Source organism: Phocoena phocoena, chromosome 1 (assembly GCF_963924675.1).
Source record: "Phocoena phocoena chromosome 1, mPhoPho1.1, whole genome shotgun sequence".
Taxonomy (NCBI): Eukaryota; Metazoa; Chordata; class Mammalia; order Artiodactyla; family Phocoenidae; genus Phocoena; species Phocoena phocoena.
This window is the reverse complement of record NC_089219.1, coordinates 149,596,381-149,619,984: the sequence shown is the minus strand read 5'-3', so window position 1 is coordinate 149,619,984 and position 23,604 is coordinate 149,596,381. Positions and strand designations below refer to the sequence as shown.

At 49.7% G+C, this 23,604-nt stretch overlaps 1 protein-coding gene across 1 annotated transcript in view; it reads right to left on the bottom strand.

The window, feature by feature from the left end:
- PLXNA2 (plexin A2) overlaps positions 1-23,604 on the bottom strand; it is a 190,789-nt gene that overhangs the window by 36,080 nt on the left and 131,105 nt on the right. The window contains exons 10-12 of the mRNA XM_065889436.1: positions 22,506-22,602; positions 18,654-18,844; positions 2,585-2,736 (exon numbers count right to left, since the gene is read on the bottom strand). Of these exons, the coding sequence (XP_065745508.1) occupies positions 2,585-2,736; positions 18,654-18,844; positions 22,506-22,602 (440 nt within the window). The remainder of the gene's footprint in view (positions 1-2,584; positions 2,737-18,653; positions 18,845-22,505; positions 22,603-23,604) is intronic.

The following is a 23,604-nucleotide window of genomic DNA, read 5'->3' as shown; positions in this document are numbered from 1 at the left end:
AGATATCTGTGAGAGATGAATTTGGCTAAATGGACCCAGTGCAGAGTCCTGGGCACGGGCAGGATTAGCGGGCACAGTCATGACTCACCATATGCTTGTGCCATGCCATCTATCACTCAGCAATTAGGTTAATGTTGGTTAAAGGGCCCCCGCTTAGTCTCTTGCAATCAGTGCCCCACAGGTCTGTGGAGGGCCAGATGATTCCATCACAGGACGTTTCCTGAGTGATGAGATGCAGGTTGAGGCTGCAGCTCAGCCCTGCCTGGGACAGGGGCTCTGTATGAGATGGACTCAGCTTGGGTCCTCAGACCCCCCTCCCTCTCATCTGCTGCACCTACGAAGTCAGCCATGTCCTGACGGATGTTATATGCTTGTGCTCCCCACCCCAAGGAGGCACACTCACGGGGAGAAAGGCACCATCTTTGCCAATCTATGGGAGGTGGTGCGGTGTGAGGCGAGGGCACCAGGCTGGGTGCCAGGAGCTCGGCTATTGATGAGCTATGTGATTTTGGGCAAGTCTCTTTGCTCCCTGATCCTCAAATGTCTCATCTGGAAATGGGTATGTAGAAATGGACCTCTACGATCACTTCTGTGGCCCTAGGATGTCAGAAGCAATACGGAATCTGCAACTCCCACCATTAGAAAGCTTATCGGTGGGACTAATGTGAATCCAGAGGTTCCTGTCCATCAGGAGGAGTCAAGCCACCCAATGTTGAAGCTAAATAACTAGTAGAGAGTTATTTAGTCTTCACGTTTTCATCTCACTGAATTCTCTCCCAAAACCCATGCAATAGGAATCATGATTTCCATTGGGCCAATGAAGATTAGAGAGACCAAACAGTTTGCTAAGGCCTCAGGGCTGGCAGGTAAAGGAGGCAGGATTTAGAAGACCCTTGGGTCCCAATTCTCATGAGATTTCCATGTCCAGCTGCCCAAGAATTTATACTTCTCTATTCAAAGCCTTACCCTTCAGTCCCCTGTGAACCCTTTCCTTTGGAGTCCTGTGGCATCTCACCAAGTTGGAGACTTGACCTGTGTCCAGTGGCCCAAGGCAGTTCCTTGAGGCCAAAGGTGCGTCTGGGGTCAGTGTGACTGAGAGTCTAGCTGGGTGTGGCAGGGTGCTGGGCTCTGTAAAGCCATCTGACCTTGACGAGCCCAACAGCTCTCCCCTTCTCTTCTGGCTCAGAAGCGCTACTTATATCATTTCCCCCTTTCCTCTTCCTCATGTCTTTACTGTAGACCCAGCCAGTCTTCCCTCCATGATTCACTCCTTGAAGGGACAAGGCTGTCAGTGAGGGGTCAGGTCTGCAGGATCTGAATGTCTGCAGGGTCAGGCAGCTCCTTCTTCTCCCCTGCTGGATGTGCCCAAAGTCGGGGAACTCACCCCTCTGACTCCGACCCTGCCCTGGCCACACTGGAATCATGGCCCCTGACCCAGAAGGCCACAGGCTGACGGATAATGGAATTTGCAGGCCACTCTTACCCAGAAGTCCTGCCCCATGGCTGTTAGGGAACGGAAAGAGGCCTGAACCAAAAGTTAGGAGACTTGACCTCCAACTCTGCCATGGCCACTTATGCACTGAGTGAGTGGGGGAAGTCATTTCACTTCCCAAGTCTTTTACTCTCTCCTACTTTGTAAAACCGTGATAGCAATGTCTACCTCCCAGAGTCCTTACCAATTAAAAGCAAGAGAATGGATGAGAAAGAGTAAGTGCTGATGAAAGATGAAGTGTCATTTTTACGGTTGCCAGTGCCACTTTTCTGGTTGTTACTAAAGGCTGGCTCTGGGGAGGCTGCGAGGGGTGGAGCTAAAGGAGAGGAGCCCTGTTCACGGGCATGCTCCCAGTACCCCCTGCAGAGCTGTGTGCCCAGTGGAACCAGGGTGACTTGACCCAACTTTACATGATAAATCATGCAGAAGGATCTGGCTACTCTCCTCCCTTTCTCCATAGGAGGGGAAGCATCACTCCTTCTGCCCTCCCACCCCCAGCATCCCCCTAGCTTCATGCCCACCTCCTGCCCACCAATTTCACAGCAGCCGCCACTGCCAAATGAACACCCCAAATTGGAACATATGTCACTTCTGGAGCCCCGTTCGCCTGTCCACCGCTACATGCCTATTTTCTAATTTCCAGCTGACATTTCCCTTAGTGAAATAAATGAATTTGCTCTGGCGGAGGCCCTGCTCAGATTAAGCTGCTGTCAGAGCCCCTCGAGCCAAACAAATTGTTGCCTGCAGCCCACCGAGCGGGATGCATTCCAATGGGGGCTATGGGGGGAGGGGCGGGGGGAAGCAAGGAGGTGCAGAATGGACTGGCTGGGAAAGTGGCTCAGTTAGCCAGTGGGCAGGAGAAGACCAACAGCACGAGAGCATTGCACCGGGAGCCCTGAGGCCAGAGGAGCCAGGGAATTGGGAATCAAAAAGAGTAGGATATTCTAAGAGTGGAGGTGGGCTAGGAGAGGGCCCTGGGAAGGCTTCAGGGAGTGGGGTCCATGGGACGATGGACATAGGAGATGGAGGGAGAGGGGAGAGTCCCCCCCACAGGGGTGGGGAAGAGGGTGGGCCAGAGCGGACTGGACTCACTGCTCAGCGATGATATAATCCCCCGGCAGGGGCGTGCAGGGCACCCCAGCCACCTGCACGTGGTGGGCGATCTCAGAGAAGTCCAGGCCCAGGTTCACGCCATGGATAGTCACTCGGGTCCCTCCTTCAGGGGGTCCGGACACCGTCAAAATCTGCGGGAGGGAAATGGGATGAGCAAAGCTGGTCGGTCACAGGAGTAGGGGCAGTGGCACCCATTCCCTCCCCACCTGGAATCTGGGGGGAACTGGGTGTGTTTTCTCCACTTTTCAACTTATCTAGGATCCCGACATTGTCATGGTGTACCTATTTCATCGGTTCTTAGGACATCCATCCAATGATTCATTCATTCATCCACTTATGTAAAAGAAAGAAATTATAAGAGAGTACTGGCTCAAGGCAGTACTTTTTTTTTTTTTTTTTTTTTTTGCGGTACGCGGGCCTCTCACTGTTGTGGCCTCTCCCGTTGTGGAGCACAGGCTCCAGACGCACAGGCTCAGCGGGTGCACGGGCCCAGTCGCTCCGCGGCATGTGGGATCTTCCCCGACCGGGGCACGAACCCGCGTCCCCTGCATCGGCAGGCGGACTCTCAACTACTGCGCCACCAGGGAAGCCCTCAAGGCAGTACTTTAATTCACTAGCCTGATTGTGATCAAGTCACAGAATCTCTCTGAACCTCATTTCTTCTTAGTTGGTAGGAAGGATAATCATCTCTAACCAACCTCTCCCTGGAAGCTCCCGAATGGAGGGTGTCTGGGAGCATTCTGTAAACTTGAAAGGGCTTTGTCGTTGTGACCACGCTATGATTTGCCACTCCTGGGGGCTAGCCTCTGTAGAGTTTACAATGATGAATAGAACAGGAAATCTGCCCTCAAGGAACCTAGTGGTCAAGGAGGAGGAGATAAGGGAGCTGTAAATAATGCTGATGCAGGGTACACAGTGATAAGGTGAAGGAAGAGCTGTGGGAGCTCAGAGCAGTTCCAGATTAGGGACTGCTGTGGGGGATGACCAAAGATGGAAAGTATATTTGACATTGTTCTGCAAAAAAAAAAAAATCCTGTGACACGTGCTAGTACCAAAGAGAAATAGCTTTCTGAGTTTCCAAATTTTGCTGGCTTCCCAGCAGCAAGTATCGTTTATTTATTCATTTCTTAATTCAGTCACCAAATGCCGGCTGCCTGATTTTGTTTTGACCCAACAGGAAAAGGAACTGCGGAATCAGGCAGCTCTAAGGTATAAATTTCTGTCTGGGAATGGATCAGGCTCCAGGAAAAATGCAGCTCTTCAGTATCCAACAGATCCCAGGGAATAAGCTCCTATTTCGAGGTCCATAGTTATCCAAAGCAGGAGGAAATTAGACATGAACCCAACTGAAGGCAGGAGCATGGAATTTCAGAACTGGAAGGAGATACGGGGTGTCTTATTCTAAGATCATCATACAACATGTATACAAGGTTTTAAAAAAGTCCAGGACTCTTTTCACTACACCATTAGAAGGGCAAGAAGGGAGGGAGAGAGGCAAGGAGGGCTGCTCAAGGCCAAGAGTCCACCAGAATCTTCCAGATACGGCCTCTGGGCAGAGATTGGAGGTGAGTACAGGCGAAAATGCTATCGAAGGCTCTGGAGACTCTTCCCTGCTCCTGTCTCCAGCAAAGGGGCACTGCTCTCTTCCAGTAATGTAAGCACCATGAAGGCGGCCGCCAACTTGGCCACGAATGCCCAGGTGATAGCAGACACGGAAGAGATGATGGAGGGGATGAGGCCCCGGGACAGGCCTCCTCCCTCACTGCCCACTGACTCCTGGGCTCTTGTGCATTGGCTGCACAGCCAGGTCAGACTCCCACTCAGACCTCCTGATCTCCCACCCTCTTCTGCAGACCTTAGATGGTACAGCCTCCTTCCCTCCTTCAGGCCCAGGCTGGGAACTATCTTATCCGGGGGCCCATTTCACCCAAGTCACCTTGTCTGTGGCTCTGACTCCCTTCTCTGGGAAGAAAATATCCCACCTTATGAATAAAAATAAACAAGATTCATGAGACGAATCAAGGGAGGGGACGGCGGTTCTCAGAGGCATCTTTGTGCACTGGGCCTTGGCGGGTCGGGGGAGGCAGGACAATTTGGAGAGAAAGGAGCTGGCATGAGGAACCAGTAGCCCCATAGCTTTTCTGTCCCTGAGGGTTCTAAAAACAACTGACACTAGATCTTGGCTGTTACCCTCTCCCCTGGTGCCACTTCCTCAGGTCCCCAGGCCTCTTGGGCTCTGGGAGATGGATATTCGTAATGAGGAACAGGAAAGGGGTGGCCTCCATGCCCCTGCAGGAGAGATTCAGGAGGAAGGAAGTAGCTTTGAGCAAATCTAAGCACCTGGTTCTCCTCTGATCACTTGGAATGAACATCACTGGTCCCCCTCCCCTCCTCCAGCCACCTGGATGCCAGGAACCCACCTACTGAAAACTCTGACAGAACTGTGGTGATCAGCTTGCTCTCTTCCACTTTTATTTTATTTATTTTTATTTATTTTTTTTTGCGGTACGCGGGCCTCTCACTGTTGTGGCCTCTCCGATTGCGGAGCACAGGCTCCGGACGCGCAGGCTCAGCGGCCACGGCTCACGGGCCCAGCCGCTCCGCGGCATGTGGGATCTTCCCGAACCGGGGCACGAACCCGTGTCCCCTGCATCAGCAGGCGGACTCTCAACCACTGCGCCACCAGGGAAGTCCCTCCACTTTTATTTTTAAAAATACATTCTCTTGATCACTGCGGTTAATTACAAGCTTTAAGAAAAACTGAAATGAGATCTTTCTGGAAAGTCTAAAAATATTTCCGTCTTGCAGGTAGCATGCGGGGATTGTACTGGGGATATTCAGTGGAGTTGGCAGGCCCATGGGGCAGCCTCCTCCTGCTGGGAAGTCTCTGCAGTGTCCCCTTCTGACATTCGAGGGTCTGTGGCAGAGACGCAGTCATGGCACTTGGGGGCTGCAGCGTTCATTTGTTAGCACAGAGCTGCCCAGAAACATAAACCAGCTTATACTGTTTAGAGAAGGAGGACTTACAAAAATATTAATATATGCAAGCATTATAATCTTGGCATGAAGACACATGTCAAAGAGATGGGTCCAGCTAACAGCTGGGAGAATTAGCATCCTCATGGGTCACTGGAAAGCGCCTGGGTAATAGTGGGTCCATGTGGATCTTCCCCATACAGCACACACACTGTGCTGTGCTACCAGCACCTGGGGAGGTGGTGAAGGAGTTTGGGGCTCAAAGCACTCAGCAGCCACCATGCCCTGGGGCTTACACGGGACGTAGTTTCCTCTTTCTTGCTTAAGACAAAACTGATGTATAAAAGTCTGGATTCCCAAAACATAGATGAGGTGGTGAGCACTTGACTTGCAAGAGGATTCCCAAGGTCTCCATTACTGATGCCTTCTAAACCTATATCGCTGGCTCAGACCTCTCTCTTGAGCTCCATAGCCATATATCTAATTGCTACTGGACATCTCGACTTCCACACGTATGTCCCTCAGGCACCTCAAATTTCACCATGTCTAGAAACGAACTCTTAATTTTCCCTCCTTCCAGCCCCAACCTGATTACCCTCCCAGATCCTTTCTCAAGGTTAATGGAACCACCGTGCACCCAGCCAGGAATCTTGCAAGCATCTTTGACTGCTTCCTTTCCCTCTCCTACCATGTATAATAAATATAGGGACCATTGGTTCTTACCCCAGGTGTCTTATTTTTTTTTTTAAGATTTAATTAATTAATTAATTTTTTGGTTGCATTGGGTCTTTGTTGCTGTGTGTGGGCTTTCTCTAGCTGTGGTGAACAGGGGCTACTCTTCGTTGCAGTGCTCAGGCTTTTCATTGTGGTGGCTTCTCTTGTTGCGGAGCATGGGCTCTAGGTGCGTGGGCTTCAGTAGTTGTGGCACGCGGGCTCAGTAGTTGTGGCACACGGGCTCAGTAGTTGTGGCATGCGGGCTCAGTAGTTGTGGCTCATGGGCTCTAGAGCGCAGGCTCAGTAGGTGAAGCGCATGGGCTTAGTTGCTCCACAGCACATGGGGAACCTGTGTCCCCGGCATTGGCAGGCGGATTCTTATCCACTGTGCCACGAGGGAAGTCTCCCAGGTGTCTTTTCAATCTGTGCCCCACTCTGGTTCCAGCGTAGGTGATAAGCAGGGCTGCATCACCTCTCACCCACACTAACTGCAAGGGCCTTTCTATTCCTCCATGAGATCTGACTTCTTCACATGGCCAGGTGGGCTTCATTAACACATACCTGCTCTGATTACTAGTCACTTGCTCTAAAGGCCTTCAATGGCTCTGACCACTGTCCCTAATTCCTGGCCTGGTCCTCCACATTCTGATGTTTGTTACTTCTTCAGCCACATCTGCCTGCCGTCTTATACTATATCCACCATGTGCTACCCAGATCCCAGCAGTTCCTATATACACAACACACTTTAAAGATCTGTGCCTTTGCCTGTGTCATTTGTTCTCCCCCAGCTTAAAAATCAGAGAGAGTCGAGGTGGAGGTCTGGGCTCAGCGTGCAAAGGAACAGAGGGAGGAGTCCTGTGTGACACACCCCCTGCCACCTGAGGGCTTCCAGGTGACTGTGAGGATGAGTATCAGGGTCTACCAAAGCCCTGCCTGTGTGGTGGTAAAATCCAAGGCACACTGCTTTCCTCATTTCTCCCCAAGAATTGAGGAGAGGCTCTAGAAGGGAGGCTTGAAGGAAAAGAATTTATCCTCCAGAGAGGGAGTGAATAGGATTCTTCAGTTACCGCTTCGTACCAGGCAGTGCTCTACCCTGAAGACAGCCTCCAAGGCTCTCTCTTGAAAGCGGTGTTAGATTGCAGGGCACCCAGTGTGGCACCCAGAAAACTTGGTTTTCTTGGGGGCCAAGTCTGTCCTCTCCACGTGGGTCTATAAGGAGGCAAGTCGGTGGAGTCCCATACTACTGCTTGCAGAACTCCCAGGAAGGCCTTTCAGCTCTGGAAGGAGTTGTGGGGCCATAGGGGAGGGGAGAGCTAACCTCCCGCACAGATGGGGGTGAAAGGGCAGGCTGCAGTTACAGACGTTCCCCCACAGACAGAGGGGAAACCAAGGTACGGCCAGGATGACAGCCAGATCCTCACGTCTCTGCTTCTCGTTTTAGATGGTCCTCGGGCTGCTGGCTGCTCTGTGGTGTGGAAGGGAGACCTTCTGATGCTTGGGCAGTGTCTGTAGCAGGAAGAGAGTAAGCTCTCGAGTGAGACAGACTTGAATTTGAATTCCAGCTCTGATACTTATGAGCTAGGTGACCTTCAGTCTCAGTGTCCTTATCAGAAAACAGATAACAATGCTTGCCTCACAGGGATGTTGTGAAGGTGAAAGAAGACATTTGGAAAGTCCCTAATATGATGGTGGTTTCGAAGTAGGAAATAGGTCTTGATAATTGGCAGTTTCCTTCCTTGTGTTCCCCCTGCACCTGTTCCTTCCTAGATCACAAAAACATGCGATGGTGGTGTTGGAGGGAGCTTAGAGGTGATGGGGATCTTCCTATTTATCTGGAAGGAGGACACCTGGTCCAGGGAACTCATAACATAGATGGTGGATGGTGGGGTGACCCAGGACAGAGAGAGTCACTCGTGGATTGACTGGAGAAAACCTGAGCTTGGACGGGGAGTGGCCGTGATGCCCAGGGCAGGGTCTCAGCGTTGGTGGCTTCTGGGCTCCGCACAGAAGCATATTCTGAACCAGACATCACCCTTTCACCCAGAATAAATTTGGGAGGACATTGGCTGTGTCTAAAATCATCTTCATTCCTCCCTCCCTCCCTCCCTTCTTGCCACTTCTTTGCCCTCAGCTATTAGCCATTCTGGGATAAGGCGCAGCATTTCCCAGTGAACTCAATGGATTCTTTCAGGAAAGTAATTCTGAATGAGACGGCCATGCAAACAAATGGTTTGACAGTTTGGGGTGTGTGTGAGTGTGTAGTAGGGGTGTGGAGAGAGGGGGAAGGGAGCTGAAAACCTGTGAAATCAGCTGGGAAGATCTTTCGATATGGCTGAATTTCAGCCCCATGTTTTTCAGCACATACTGTGGACCTGAAATCTATTTACATTCTCCTCTGTGGACCTCAGAAGGGAGAGCCAGAAGTAGGGGATGAGGGAGAGAAGAGCCCAGAAGCAGCTGCTGAGTTGGGGTGCAGGGGGTGTCTGAGGGTCTCCCCTAGGCTCTGTGCTGACTCTCTCTGTGTGCTCCCCCTTGCCCCCTCCCAGACCTCCGGTTCCCCTCTCTCATGTACTATGCAGGCTCCCAGGGGGAGATGGGGGTCCCCATGGCTATAGTGGGTAACGCCCATGTGCATTTGACCTGTGGTTCCCTCTGCTGGTCAAGCATGACGCTGACAAATGCTTACCCTTCCTGCAAGGGAATATTTAGTAGCCCCTTTGCCTACACCCCAAGACAGCAACAGCCACCGGACTGTAATTGCGTCTTTTCTCAAGAAGGCACTAATTATGTGGGGATAGGGACCTTGCTTTCTCTTAGTAACCTGATACATAGCACACTGCCTGGGACACAGCAGCTGTCAAGAAATATCTCCAGTTCTCTATTCCTGGGAAAAGCTGGTCTCAAGAGGATTCTAGTACAAACTGTGTTCTTGAATGACCACTGTAAGAATGGAGATGCCTACGTGTCACTTGGGAGTGATGCAGTATTTTCACATCGGAAGCATTAAGAAGTTCTTCCTGCAATCTCTCTTATTTTAATTTAAGCCAGTTTCTGCTGTGATTCCTCATCGAATGGAGGACTCAACAGCTGCCTCCTCATCAAACCTCTTTCAGATACTGAAGACAGCAATTAAGTCGCCTCTGGTCTGCGCTTCTGCAATTCTGTTAGCCTTTTGTTGGAAGCTCTTGTTTTCCAGGTCCTTTGATCATTTAAGATGCTTTCCTTTGGACCCTTGGTTATCCATGCATCCTCTGAGAGTGTAGGGACCCCAAGCAGGCTTGTGGCTTGAGCAAAGTTCTGCGGATTTGCAGCAAACGAGGTCTGAGCCAACCATTTCACTTAGCGCATCCCACACGCCCTCAGCCAGGCTGGCCCTGGGCAAATCCCAGAGGGAGGGAAAGCCCTTATCTTTCCCAAGTGCTTTTTTTCACTACCTGGAGTTCCTTCCCCCATTTTAGTCACCTTACACTCTACTATTGTCTCTTCCCTAATGAACCTTTTATTTGCATTTAATGGGACATTAAGTTGTTATTACCTTAAGAGTATTGGCTTTTTAACTGGTTGTAGAATTAAAAGTTTGTCTATTCGCAGGATTCAGAAGGGAAATGTGGGAAACACATTAGCACAGAGGGCTCAGTCCAGCAGCCCCTAAGCCCTGTCCCAGAAGCAGTCACAGACCGCACCCGGGTAGAGGTGGCTGGTCCCAGTCCAGGCCATGTCCCTGATCTGGTCACCTTAAGCTTGGGTGAATAGGCCAGTAGGATGTGGGATGAGGCTGGCACGTGCTGATGGGAGGGAACTAACCAGGAGACTCTTATCTCCTGCTGGGTCCTCTCAAAGACGCCTGGAGCCCCTGATTTGGGGAGCCGCTTCCCCATCTCCTCAGACCTCACCTGTCAGCAGCAGCACAGCCCAACTGAGCCTGACTCACGCCTGAGCATCCCAGCCAAACCTGTATTCCTGCCAGACTGTGTCATGTTTGTTTTCCACCGTGGGTGCCTTGACCTGGAAAACAGCCGCCGTGATGCTGCACTCGTCCTGATTCTTGCAGCCGCTAATTGAACAGTTCGGAGGGAACTGTGCCACAAAGCCGTCCAAGGGCGAGAGCAGATGCAGTGATTAATTACAGCTGGGGAGCTCCGAAGGGCTGCACCAGGGAGCAGAGTGGGAGGTGCTGGAGGCCCAGGGGCTTGGCAGCCTGGGGAGTGCCATTCCTGAACTCAGACAGAGCCTTGGAGAGATGGAGTTGGGGCCTCCTACAGGGTAGATGTTTAAGGGGTCAAAGGAGAACCCCTTCATGGTAGGAGCCTCATGAAGCCCGGCTCCCATCCTAGAGACCCTGTCTTCCTCTGCTTATATCTCCTGCCTGATGGATGTGATGGCAGAGAAGACAGAAACGGGCACTGGCTCCAGGTTACTGAAGAATCTGATAATGATGCCTACCATTTTCTTTTCATTTATTAAGTACTTATCACGAGCCAGGTATTGTGCCAAGGGCCTTATATATTTTATCTCATTTAGGGCTCACAACAAACAAAATGAGAATAGTAGTATTCTCATTTTACAGATGGGGAATAGTGTCCCTGAGAGGTTAAGTAACTTGCTCAACGTTACACTGTGAGTGGTCTATCTAACCCGTGCCTCAAGCCTCCATACCACAATGCCTGAGTTACTATCCTTCTGCCTGGGACAACCCCGAGATCATCAGCCATGAGAACTCATGCTCCAGCCTGCCTGTGGGCCTCTCTGCGTAGGTCCCGCAGCCCCGCTCCCATGTCTAAGGTCATGCTTGCTGCTTTCCAAGGAGCCCTGGAGTTGGCTTTGCTGGGACCACCATCTCTCCGAACTTCTCAGCTTCCACCCTCCCTCCTCTCTGGCCCTGCCCCTGTGAATGCCCACACTCCCCTTGGCCTTGCCGCTGGGTCATCTCTCCCTGTGCATTCCAGTCTCCCCAAATGATGCTCGGGGTGGGGATTATGGCTTGCTTCCCATCTCTGCAGCAGGCTTGATGAAGAGCTTGGTGCCTGTGCCATTTCCTCCTCCAGCCCTGTGGATTGAGAGTTCTATTTGTCTAAATGAGCCCAGGAAAGAGATAAAGGATGCTCTATGGGCCAAACATGGGAGTTCTAGAGTCAAGTAGCTGAAGGTTAACTCCTAGTTCTAAAACTCACTAGCAGTGTGACATTAAGAAAGGTATCACACTTCATAGTGCCTTGGTTTCCTCGTCTGTAAAGTGGGACTAATGATAATAGCTTCCACCTCATAAAAGTTGTTGTAAAGTCTAAATGAGATAATATACATGAGGTGCTAAGTTAGCAGTGCTAGGTGCCAGGTAAGCATTCAGTGAACGTTATCTATCATTTTATCTAATTACTATTTTATGATTAAGAAATCTGGACAGAAGCCAGGTCAGCTGAGGTCAAGAGGAAAAGTGGCTTCATTTTTATAAGGATCCCAGGCGGGTGGAGCCTCTGGGTATTGCTCTTGGTGGGGCTCAGGGCAGGGGCAGAGAGCCGACCTGCGGAGGGGAAGTGCCGGGTGTGGAGGTTGCCCAGCACGGTTTTGGCTGCCTCTCGGACGGGCCTGTGCAGCTCTTGCCATGTCTCCAGCAGGCTGTCAGCACCCTAGGCTGTGTTCTTAAGAGGAGATGGGAGAGACTGACGTTAGATCCTCCCAGAGCAGCCAAGGGAGGGGGGGTCCCAGAGTAGTCGCCCCAGGGTGAAGTATCCCCAACTGATGGTCACGCTTTGTCTGAAAAGCTCCCGTGTCTGAGACTGGGATCGAGAGGGCTCTGCCCTGAGCATCCCCCTAATCGGGACAGGCCAGCGAGGACAATTGTGGGTATGTAGACAGCTAATCCTCCCCTGACTAATCCAGTTACTCCTTTCCTGTTGCTTAGAGTTTTCCTGACTTTAGAGCAGTGATGCCAACTTTGTGCCTGCAAATTTTGATCTCAGCCTGGCTCCCAAAGGCACCTGGATGCTGGATCCAAGATGGCAAACTGTCACATTCTTTTCCAACTCGGTGTGTGTGTGGGTGTGTGTGTGGGTGTGAGCGCGCAAGCACATGTGCACGAGAGCAAGTATGAACACACTCTTCACGGCAGGCTAGAGCCCAGCTGACGAGCCCTGCAGGAATCTACAGCATCGGCGACACCAGCTCTCCTACCCGGCATGAATCCTTGCTGGCTCTGTCTTAGCTGATAGCACATTCAAAACCTAATTGTTATCTCAGCAGAGTAACTCCATTATTCATCCTGACACCATCCCCCGTTAGCTGTTTGTTGCAGTGATGTTATATTAATGAGCCCTGCAAATAAATGAACGGGAGATCAGAGGGCCGACTTGTTTCTCAGGAAAGCTGGCTGACTTATTTATTTATTTGTTGGGAACTTCGCAGTGAGTCGCTCTGGCCCTGGGCAGGTGGCTCCCGGCTTTTCCTGCCGAGATTCGGTGCAGTCTTATGGATAAATACTTGTAAGCGTCCGGCTTTCCAAACAGTTTCACAAATCCATTTGCATCTGAGAGGATCCAGGAAAAGAATCTACTTGAAAATATTTGGTATACACACTACTATATATAAAATAGATAACTAATAAGGACCTACTGCATAGCACAGGGAACTCTACTCAATACTCTGTAACGGCCCGTATGGGAAAAGAATCTAAAAAAAGGAGCGGATGTATGTATTGTTGTACACCTGAAATTAACACAATGTTGTAAATCAACTCTACCCCAGTAAAAATTAAAAAAAAAAAAATTGGGGCAAACAAGAGCAAGGGATCATCTCAAACTACCATCGCATCAACGATTATTTATGCTTGATTTTGGAGGGCAGTGTTGGCGGTTTTCTACAATTGGTTTTCTTTCCCGGTTACATGTAATTAAGAGAATGTTAAACGGAATCAGTATTCCCTAAACATGGACAAGTGAGGTGTGGGGGAAGTTACTGAAGTTAAATTTATACAGTAAAAGCTACAAGGTGGTCCTAGGTCCCAGTACTCCTAGGACCTGGCAACAGTGTGCTCTTACTGCACATTGCGTTAGGGGACGTCAGAAACACACAGGAGCGTTTCTTGGTAGCCAAAGGGTGTAGGTTCCTGGTCACTCCCTGAGGACCCCTACACTGAGTATTCGTCCCTTGCATCCCAAGACTGGCTTTGCCTTTACTGCATCCTGATCTCCGTTCTCACCTGCAGGCATGAACCACCTGGGCCTCATCCTCTGGGCTCTCCCATCAGGCTGAGATGCTTGTGAGAGTAACTTTCACTGTAACCATCGCCCCATTGATAGACACACCCGGAAACCAACCAAACCGAGTCTGATAGCTTTAAGAAACACATGTAATTAAAGTAACACATCCCCTGGACAGGCAAGAAGTGATTGCCCTAAGCTCAAAAGTGCCCCCAAATGCTCTTCCATTTTTCTCCCCCACTCATAGGAATAAGTGTGGACTTAATTATCTTTAGGAAGACAGGGGACGGTTATTTTCGGACTTGAAAGAGTAGCCAATGTTCTCAGTTTGTCTGGCACCTCCTGAGACCTTCCAAGGGGATTCAGATCCTGGGCACAGATGTTCTGGGGGTGGGGTGAGGTGGGAAAGTGTATAGCCAGGGAGTACTTCTCCATCTGTCTGACCAAGAGAAGCAGCACCAAGTGGTGGAGCAAGTCTGTATTCTGGAGTCAGAAGGGTCTGGTTCTGAACTTGTTTTGTCACCAACCAGATGTGCAACTTTGGGCAAATTACTTACTCCCCTAAGCACCGTTTCCCCAGCTCTAATAGCCATCTTGCAGGATTGCAGGGAGGAGTAGGTATGTGGAATACATGGGTTCTGACACAGAGTAGTGTCTTGTTAAAGAAAAGCTGTTATTATTAAGGCTCCCAGAACTAAGAATATGGCTTGTCTGTTCATGTCCTTGGCCTGAGGTTGGTGTCCTTATCAGGTGTGGAGGCCTTGGTCCCTGTTACAGTTCTCTTTCCTAATGGAAGACAGCTGCGAAGGGTGTAGATTAGAAATCTCTGTCCGAGGCCCTTTGGAAGAAACAGAGCCGCCTGCAGGGCAATCAAGTTCCAGCCTCTTCCAGATGGCCAATGTTCAGGGATAGGCTGGTTGCATCCCCCTGCCGCCCCACTCAGGACTAATCTATCCACATGATAACTTCCAATCTTAGCACAGTGCAGGGCATAGAGCAGTCACTCATTACATGAATATTTAATGGATGAATCAATTCCTTAGAACCATGGCATCTCCTCCTTTTGCTCAGAATGTTCTGTTGTGGGTTGAATTTTATCCCCCACAAATTCATATATTGAATCCCTAACTCCCATTACCTCAGAATATGACCTTATTTGCAGATAGGGTCCTTATAGAGATAATCAAGTTAAAATGAGGTCATTAGTGTGGGCCCTAATCAAATATGACTGGCATTCTTATTTAAAAAAATTAATTGGCGACAGACATGCACACAGGGAGAACACCATGTGGACACGAAGGCTTAGACTGGGGAGCTGCTTCCACAAGCCAAGGAACACCGAAGATTGCCCCAAACCACCAGAAGCCAAGAGAAAGGCATGGAACAGATTCTCCTCACAGCCCTCAGAATGAACCAACCCTCTGATACCTGGATGTTAGACGTCTGGCCCTCAGAACTGTGAGAAAGTAAGTTTCTGTTGTTTACGCCCTCCGTGGTGCTTTGTAACTGCAACCCTAGCAGACCAATACACTCACTTTGAGTGGAGACCTCTTTCACGTGAGCTCCAAAGCCCCTTGGTCCTTTCTAAATTTCTTTTCCCAAGAACATGTTTGATCTCTTTCCCCTTTCTGCTGGATGCTGCCCACTCACAGTTTCTTGGGAAATGTTTTCTCTGGGTTTTCCTTTCTCTCTAGGGGATGGCTCCTAACATCCCCCACTTTGATGTCACAGCAGGTCCTGAAGCACATGCTGGGAAGGAGAGAAACATGGCTTCCTGGCATCTCACAGGTTTTCCAAACCTCTGCACGTTGTCTCCTGAACTGGGGGTTGAACAGGTGACAAGTGCACCGACACCCGGGATGACAGCTGGAATGGGAGCAGCCTGGGATGCCTCCCACAGGGGACAGCGTCATTATCACACCAAGGGCTGGCTGAGAAGCAGCAGACGGTGAATCCTGAGGGGGTCCTAACCTGAAGTTGATGCAAACTGGGAAATTCAATCTGCTGTAAGACTTGTCCTACATGGAGCTGCCATAAGAGATGGGTCTCTAGGGGAGGAATTGGTTGCTATGGAGACAGCTGGGTTAGCAGGGGTTAAGAAAGAACACAGCTGTTCATCCAACTGAGCTTGAGCTCACTCCTTTTCCTAAAGCAGAATTCCTTTGAGGTCATCTCATTGATTTCCCTGCCCCTGGGCAGGACAGCACCATTCCAGTCCCTACTGGTTTCCAGCACTGGACATTCCGCTGCTCCCAGTAGCTGTCATGGGCCATCAGAGAATCCTCCTCTTCTCCCTCAGGAAAGATCTTTGTAGTCAATGGCTTCTGTTTGCACGTGGGCATGCACTGAGCGGGCTACACATTTTGCAGATAAGGAAGGGCCAGAGACAAGAGGGAGGTATGTATAAAAGGGCACAGAGCTCATAGAATTCCCTGTCCCCAGGCAGGACAGCACCATTCCAGAAAAATAAGATCTATGCCAACATCAAGGAATTAACCAAGAAAACTGAGGTAAAGAAAATGAGTTGATTCTTCTTAAAAGTTACTTTTAACAAATTATACATTTTTGGTAACAAATGCCATAGAAATGAGGTTGTCTTCTTCTCAGCGCATCCCACGGAGAGGTGCCTGAGGTTGATTCTTCCCGTAACTGGTGGTTAACTTTGATCACTCAGTTAAGAAACCTTAACCCTTTAACCACTGTCTACCAGGTTTCTTCACTGTAAAGGGTATATGAAAGTATACTGAACTATTTTTCTTGTTGTAATTAATACATATCTTGTGGGGAGATAGCTTGAGGCTATATAAATATCCTATTTCTCATCATACTTTCACTTGCTAATTTTAGCATTCATTGGCCATTCTTGCCTGAAACAATTATTACTGTGAATTTTGCCAAATGGTGATTTTCTATTTCCCTAAGTCCTTCTACACTTATGAGCTGGAGTTCTAGTATAAAGAGGAGCTTCCTCTCTCCCGCATTAGTTATTAACTTATTATATCAATAAGGACCATAGATTCTTGTATTATTCTCTTGAGTATAGTCCATTAGTATCATAATTTATTTTCTTGCTTACATTGCCCCAGATTTGGCCACTAGGGCCAAATCAAGTTGGCTCCTGTGTCCTTTGGACATGCACCCTACAGTTTTTCTGGTGTTCCTTGACAAAACTATATAACCTGAATTTAATCATGAGGAAACATCAGACAAATCCCTGAGGGACGTTCTACAAAGTAATGGTCCCGTGCTCTTCCACAGTATCAAGGTCATGAAAGACAAAGACTGAGGATTATAGCACTGAGCAGCCGTGACAATGGAATGCCACATGTGATCCTGGATTGGAGCCTGGACCAGAAAAAGGACATCAGTGAGATGACTGGCAAATGTGAATAAGACATGTATATTAGATGGCTTTATTCTATCACTGTTAATTTCCTGATTTTGATCATTGTACTGTGGTTATGTAAGATGTTAATTTTGGAGAATCTGGGTGAAGGGTATATGAAAGTTCTTTGTACTACTTTTGTACCTTTTTACAAGTCTGAAATTATTTCAAACATGAAAAGTTAAAAAAGTGAAAAATGACTTTTATAAGGAGAGGAGGATAGATCGGGGGTGGGAGGTGCAGGATGAAAGTGAATAAAACATCCCAGCCCTGTCTCCTCCAGCTCACATGTGCTGTCCAGAATGCTGTCTCCCGAGTGTCTGGAGACACGGTGTGGGTCTCTCTCCCAAGATACTCTTTCTTTCTCCACAGCCTCTACTTGAAAAACACCAAGAGGAGACCCAACTGCTCAGGGCCTCCAACTCCTGCTGCTATGTTCCCTGGGAAAATCAATTACAGCCTAATTACCTCAGGGGGTTAATTAGCATCGTGTAGCCCGGGTGTCCTCTGCGAACAGAGCAGCCTGTCAGTCCTCGGTCAGCGAGCAGGGCTTCTCAGGGAGAAGCCTGCCTCCTGGCTGGGCTGGGGCCCCTGCCAGTCAGAGAGGAGACAGGGCTGGGGCAGCAGCCGGTTGCTGGAAGTGAGAGGGGCTGATGGAAGCAAGTCCTTGCCTAAAAGCCCCTGTACCAGAGGTGCAGAGGCAGCAGCAAGAAGAATTACAGAACAGAGCAAGTTCTCAAGGCAGCCGTTGCTGGAAATCGCTAGAATCAGGGAGAAGGCATGGAGCCCTGAGCTGCTCAGGGAGCTAGCTGTCTGAGGGCAGGGAAAGGGACAGTGCATCTGCTCAGGGAAGAGGTAGAAAAGGAGCAGCCCCTTCTGCTTTTTTTTTTTTTTTTAAATTTTTTGGCCAAACTGCATGGCTTGTGGGATCTTAGTTCCCTGACTAGGGATCGAACCAGTGAAAGCCCGAGTCTTAACCACTGAACCACCAGGGAATTACCCCCTCCTATTTCCTTAAACGTGCAAATAACAGTGGTACTTGCCCTGGCCGATATTCCTAGTCACCATAAGGAACATGCAATTCGTTTCAAAGCACAGGTGACAGTCGGTGAATAGGGAGAACCGGAGGGTGATGAGCACATATTGCAACCGAAGTTAAATACAACTATTCCTCTCCCCAGCCATTCAGACTCCAAGCAGCTGCATGTTCATTCACATTACCTATTCATCTTCCTTTGCAATTGACTATTCAGGAAACATCATTTTTTCCAGGGTCGCTAATTACCTATTTCTTTCCATTAAAATGCACAAACAAATTGGGACCCAGCGTAAACCCCGGGAACTGGCACGGTGGCTAATGCAGTGCCTGCCTTCACTTTCTTCCTCCGTTTTCAGCTTTGCAACTCTGAGCTAACTGCAGCTCCCGAAAGCGCATTTCTGCTGAGAAAAGCTAAACCTGTTTTCTGAAACGTTCACCCGCCATGCAGCTGATTTCTCATCCCCACCTGGCTCAGCCAGCCTGGCAGGGAGGCTGCACTGGCTGTGCCTTCTCGGTGCCCACCGACGGGCACGCACATTCGTGCACGGGCGTGAGGACACACTTCCACACGCTTGGCATTTACGCCTGGACACAGGCCATTGAGACACCCGTGAGAGGCTTTACACACCCTCACATTAAACTCACTCTATGCCAGGAATTCTTCCGTAAAGGCTCAACTCCCACTGCCTTGGGGTCAGCTCCCAGCCATCCCATCCCACTCTGGGAAACTGGGGGACTCACCTCGGTGATTTGGGGGTTGGAGCACTTAACATTGTGGCTGGACCAGTCAAGCCAGGGGCTGGAGGGGCTGCTACAGTGCTGCTGGAGGGTGCACCTGCGCTCACCGCTGCACCAGCCACACTCGAACTTCCGGTCGGCCTTGAGGCAGAGGCCACAGCTCTCCCGTTGGGCTGCGCACTTGTAGAGGTGGACTGCAAAGAGAGGGGGGGCAGTCACAGATGGGGTTGGAGAGGACGCCTCACAATTTACCCGCTTCTTGCAGGCGTGATAGAAACCGCCCCCCATCCATGGATAACACCCATGATCATCATTATCCTCGCAGGAATAATTGATGGGAAATTAATAATAAATGGAGCCTCTTAGCAGTCATTTAAAGGCACTACAAGAAAATATTATCTAAGAGTTCTGGCTCTAGATTAAATTGGATCAGGGCTTTAATTGTGGCTTCACCACTTCCTAGCAATGTGACCAAGAATTCAACTTCTTTCAACGTTCAGTACCTACTCTATAACATGGTGATAATCGTTGTTTTTTGTGAGGTTTGAATGAGATGTTGTATATTCAGTGCTTAGCACAGTGCCTGTAACATAGCTGATGTTCTGTACACGCTTATTATCTTTTCTTTGAACTCAAACTACATTCTTACACTGCTGCTTCTCTTTCTGCCACATACGGCCCTCGCTGAAAGAGGTAAGGACTGATTTCCCCATTTCGGGCAAAAAAGAAGCTCAAAGAGAGATGTAATGACTCTTGGAGTTTACTAAGGTTAGTGCCCCAAGCTGGGATTCTGCAGATACAACTCGCTGTGCTGCTAGCACGCAGGTCCTGAGAGGAAAGAGGCACACAGGGGACTGGGTGGGTCCGGGAGAGGCATCAGCTGGGGCTTCAAGAAAGGCCACATGCCTGGCAGAGTGGAGGCAGAGCTGAGAAGGAAAGATGGTTGATGCCATCTTGTTCATGGCCCTGTGGATGGAGCGGATATCCCCAGAGAGGGCAAACTGGCTACTTAACAGGTCACTTCTGGAGTCCGCAAATGCTTTTGCTTTTGTCTCCTACCCACGTAGAAGCCCTAGACAGGCCAGTCGGCAGAACTGTTTTGTGAGCCCGAGGCTTGGTAGTTGTCTGCTGGAGTTTTGAATTCAGAGTCCCAAGTAGAATTCTTCAGAAGCAGAATACTTAGAAAGTCATTTTTCAACTCTTCTGGTCAAGCAGACGTAAGCTCTCAGGCCTGGGTGGCACGCCTCTGGAGCTCAGGTACATGCCCCAGGGTAGAGGTATTTTTTTATTCTTCCATGCGTCCCCATTCTACTCCTCTGCTCTGCCAAGCATTCCTCAGTCTCAGCTGCAGGGGCTATACTGCAACATCCTCATGCCTATGGCTTCTTATGGTAGAGGGCAGGAAATGGGAATCTTAAAATGAACAAATCCACATTATGCATTTATTAATATGCAAATGGTCCACATCTAATTTCTCATTTGATCCTCATGGTGACCCTGAGAGGTGGGCATCCTTTCCCCCATTTCCCAGATAATGAACTTGGGACATTGAGAGGAGCAGTAATTAGTCTGAGTTCACATAGCTATTGGTGAAAGAGCCAGGATTCGAATCCCAGTTTGTTGGATTCTAGAATCCGCGTCCTTAAGCACTGTGGCCTCCTCCACCCAACACAGCGCATACTCTCCAGGAACAGCTGGGATCTGGGTGGGAGGTGAATGTGAGATCGCCATGGCCTGTGCATTCAAGGAGCTGCTTAAAAGTTGTCAGGCGCCACAAGGGAGGGTTCCGATGCCACAGCTTGGATGTGGCTGTTTTTTCTCTAAGCTCCAGGTGCAAAGGCAACCTCTGGGAACTAAGCCCAGATCCTCAGCAGGGGAAATGTCTATCTCTTAGCACTGAGAAAATTTGGCCTGGGTACGAGGGGAAATAGAAAAAGTCTGCCAGCCTAAGTAGCACTGATTTTCATGGCAGCATCCGGGACAGGGACCGTAGCATCTGGAAGAGATGCTGAAGCACTTTCAGGTCCTCCTGTGGCCTCAGTCCCTCTTTCTGTGCCCATTGGGTGACCCTCGGGCTGAAGGACAGGCTTGTGACAACCCTAGCCACTTGAAATGTGGTGGAATGTGGCTCATGGTGGGGGGCGGTGATAGGGTTCTACGGGAAGGAGGTTTCACATCCCACAATAGCTGGAGCCACTGGGAGGGAGGACAGTGATGTGGTTAAGCATGTGAACTCCAGAATTAGACTGTTTTGGTTCAAATCCTGGCTCTTACTATTTGACTCTTGGTTCATTTTTTTTCTTTTTTCAACTTCATTGAGATGCAACTGACAAAAAAATTGTACAATATTTGAAGTGTATACTGTGATGATTTGACATACATACAAAAAGTGAAAAGATTCCTCCCATCTAGTTAATTAACACATCCATCACCCCCATATCTATATCTATATGTGTGTGTGTATATGTATATATATATATATATATATATATATATATATATACGTATATATGTGTTAAGAACATTTAAGTTCTACTCTCTTAGCAAGTTTCAATTATGTAATACAGTGTTACCAACTACAGCCACCATGTTATACATTAGATCCTCAGACCTTATTCATCTTATAGCTGGAAGTTTGTACGCTGTTACCAACCTCTCCCTATTTCTCCAACCCCCTCAAACCCCTGGCAACCATTTTTCTACTCTGTTTCTGTGAGCTGGACGTTTTTTTTCAGGTTCCACATATAAGTTATACTACACAGTCTTTGTCTTAAAAACATGGGATGCTTTGTGAGTTTGCAGCATCTTTGTGCAGGGGTCATGACCTCTGCATCCTTCCAATTTTAGTGTATATGTTGCCAAAGTGAACAGTCTTGGTACATCTCTTAACTTCTTTGGGTCTCAGTTTCCTTATCTATAAAATGAGGATAATACTGGTACATACCCTTCAGAGTTGTTGTGATGATTAGGAAAATAATCTCAAATAAACCACTTAGTGAGTGCCTAGCCAGAGTGCTCATCAAACTGGAGTCACTGTTGTCATTCTTGAGATCTGGGAGGAATGCTGTACTAGGGGCAGCCTGCCTGCACATGGGTGTGTAGGACATGAATGAGGTGGCCTCATGGTACACCCCCTCCTGCATCAGCCCAGCTACTTCCTGAGCTTCCTTGCAACAGCTGTGCCCTCGAGTCAGCCAGCTGGTCCCTCCCGTCAACCTCAGGACCAGGGGAGCCGCCTTTCAAACCTTCCTTGTGCAGTGACTGGGACCAAGGACAGGGGAACCAGAACCTGATTGTAAATAATATCTCCATTTCCAGGAAAACTGGCAGGACATTCCTGCCTGCTGCTCTCCTGGTCAGGTTCCACAGACACTTCAAAGTCTCCGGGAGCCAAAGGAAAACGTGATGAACCGGCAGCCACCCGGCGGATGCTCTGGTTGTAATAAAACAGGGTTCCCAACAGGACTGCTTTGATGGCGCCAAATGTTGCTTTAGGATCCTCTGAAGAATTACGCTGACAGAGGGAGTGTATTATTCATGGCACAGCAGCTGGCCGGCTCTGATCCTTCCAGCCCCAGTTTTTCCCAGGGTCACGGAAAGATTAAAACTCTACCTGGGGGCTTCCCTGGTGGCGCAGTGGTTGAGAGTCCGCCTGCTGATGCAGGGGACGCGGGTTTGTGCCCCGGTCTGGGAAGATTCCACATGCTGCGGAGCGGCTGGTCCGGTGAGCCATGGCCGCTGAGCCTGTGTGTCCGGAGCCTGTGCTCCGCAACGGGAGAGGCTACAACAGTGAGAGGCCCGCGTACCGCAAAAAAAACAAACAAAAAAAAACTCTACCTGGAAGTAGCTGCTTACCTTTCAGGTCCTGAGGGTTGTCAATGATGAAATTGCCATTCCACACCACGGCAAAGTCCACGGCCAGGTTGCTCACGTCCATCCCGTCGTACTGGTACTGTGGGGAGAGGGGCAGAGGTACACGCACATGAGGCTTTTTATCACGGGGGGGGCGGGGCGGGGATGCTGCTGCTATCTCAGGGGACCAGAAAAGAAACCAGGGACTCCGGTTCCCTCTGGGCTGAGAGAGGACCAGAGGGAGAAACAGGAACCCCATGCACCGTTCACATTATCCCTATGGTGTCTTCCCCCCGACTGCTAGTCACTAATGCCAACAGGATCCAGCTCAAACCCCTTAGTTGGCATTCAATACCCCCTATAATCCCATCCAAGCTTAGTTCTCCAACCTTCTCTTCCACTTCTCCTCCAGAATCTTTGAAGCACTTGTCTCCAAGCACACCCACCCAAGCCCCTCTCTGTATGTGTTCAGTTCACGTCTCCTAAGAATTCTTCCCTCCCCCGACAGCCTCCACCCTTCACCACCTTTACTCTCCTAGTCTAGCTCAGACTCACCTTCCCCAGGTGTCTTCTCTGCCATTCCTCCCAGCCCTCCCCAACCTCTCCATCCCCTGGTGTTTCTGTCTTTAACCAGGCACTTCCCGGGAGCTGCTTTGCATCTTTTCACATGGAAGTCTAGTCTCTTTAGAAAGTCCACATGCCGCTCTGTAAATCCCACAGAGCCCTGAGCACAGCATGTGCGTAACACGCAGCGGTGCCTCGGTCGGTTGGCCAGGCCCTGTGGTGGCCCTTTCTTTCTGCACGTGAGCTTTACTTTGGTCAACAGTTCACTAGGGAAAGTGCCCAGAGCTTTCTGGGCACAGATCTGATCAGCTCTGCCATTTAAGGCCCCCAAGCTGTAGCTGGGAGTGGACTTTCTCCCATGCTGATCCCACAGAGGACTCTCAAGCCCTCAGACACATCAGAAACAGCCCCACTGGTGGCCCAGCCCCTGAGACTCTGTGGGAATCCCCTCTGTGGGGACTGCCCAGCCCGGCCACTTAGCTCCCAGGGCCCGTCACTCGGGTCCTTCCTGCCACCTTCCTCCCTTTGTTGTGCTCCA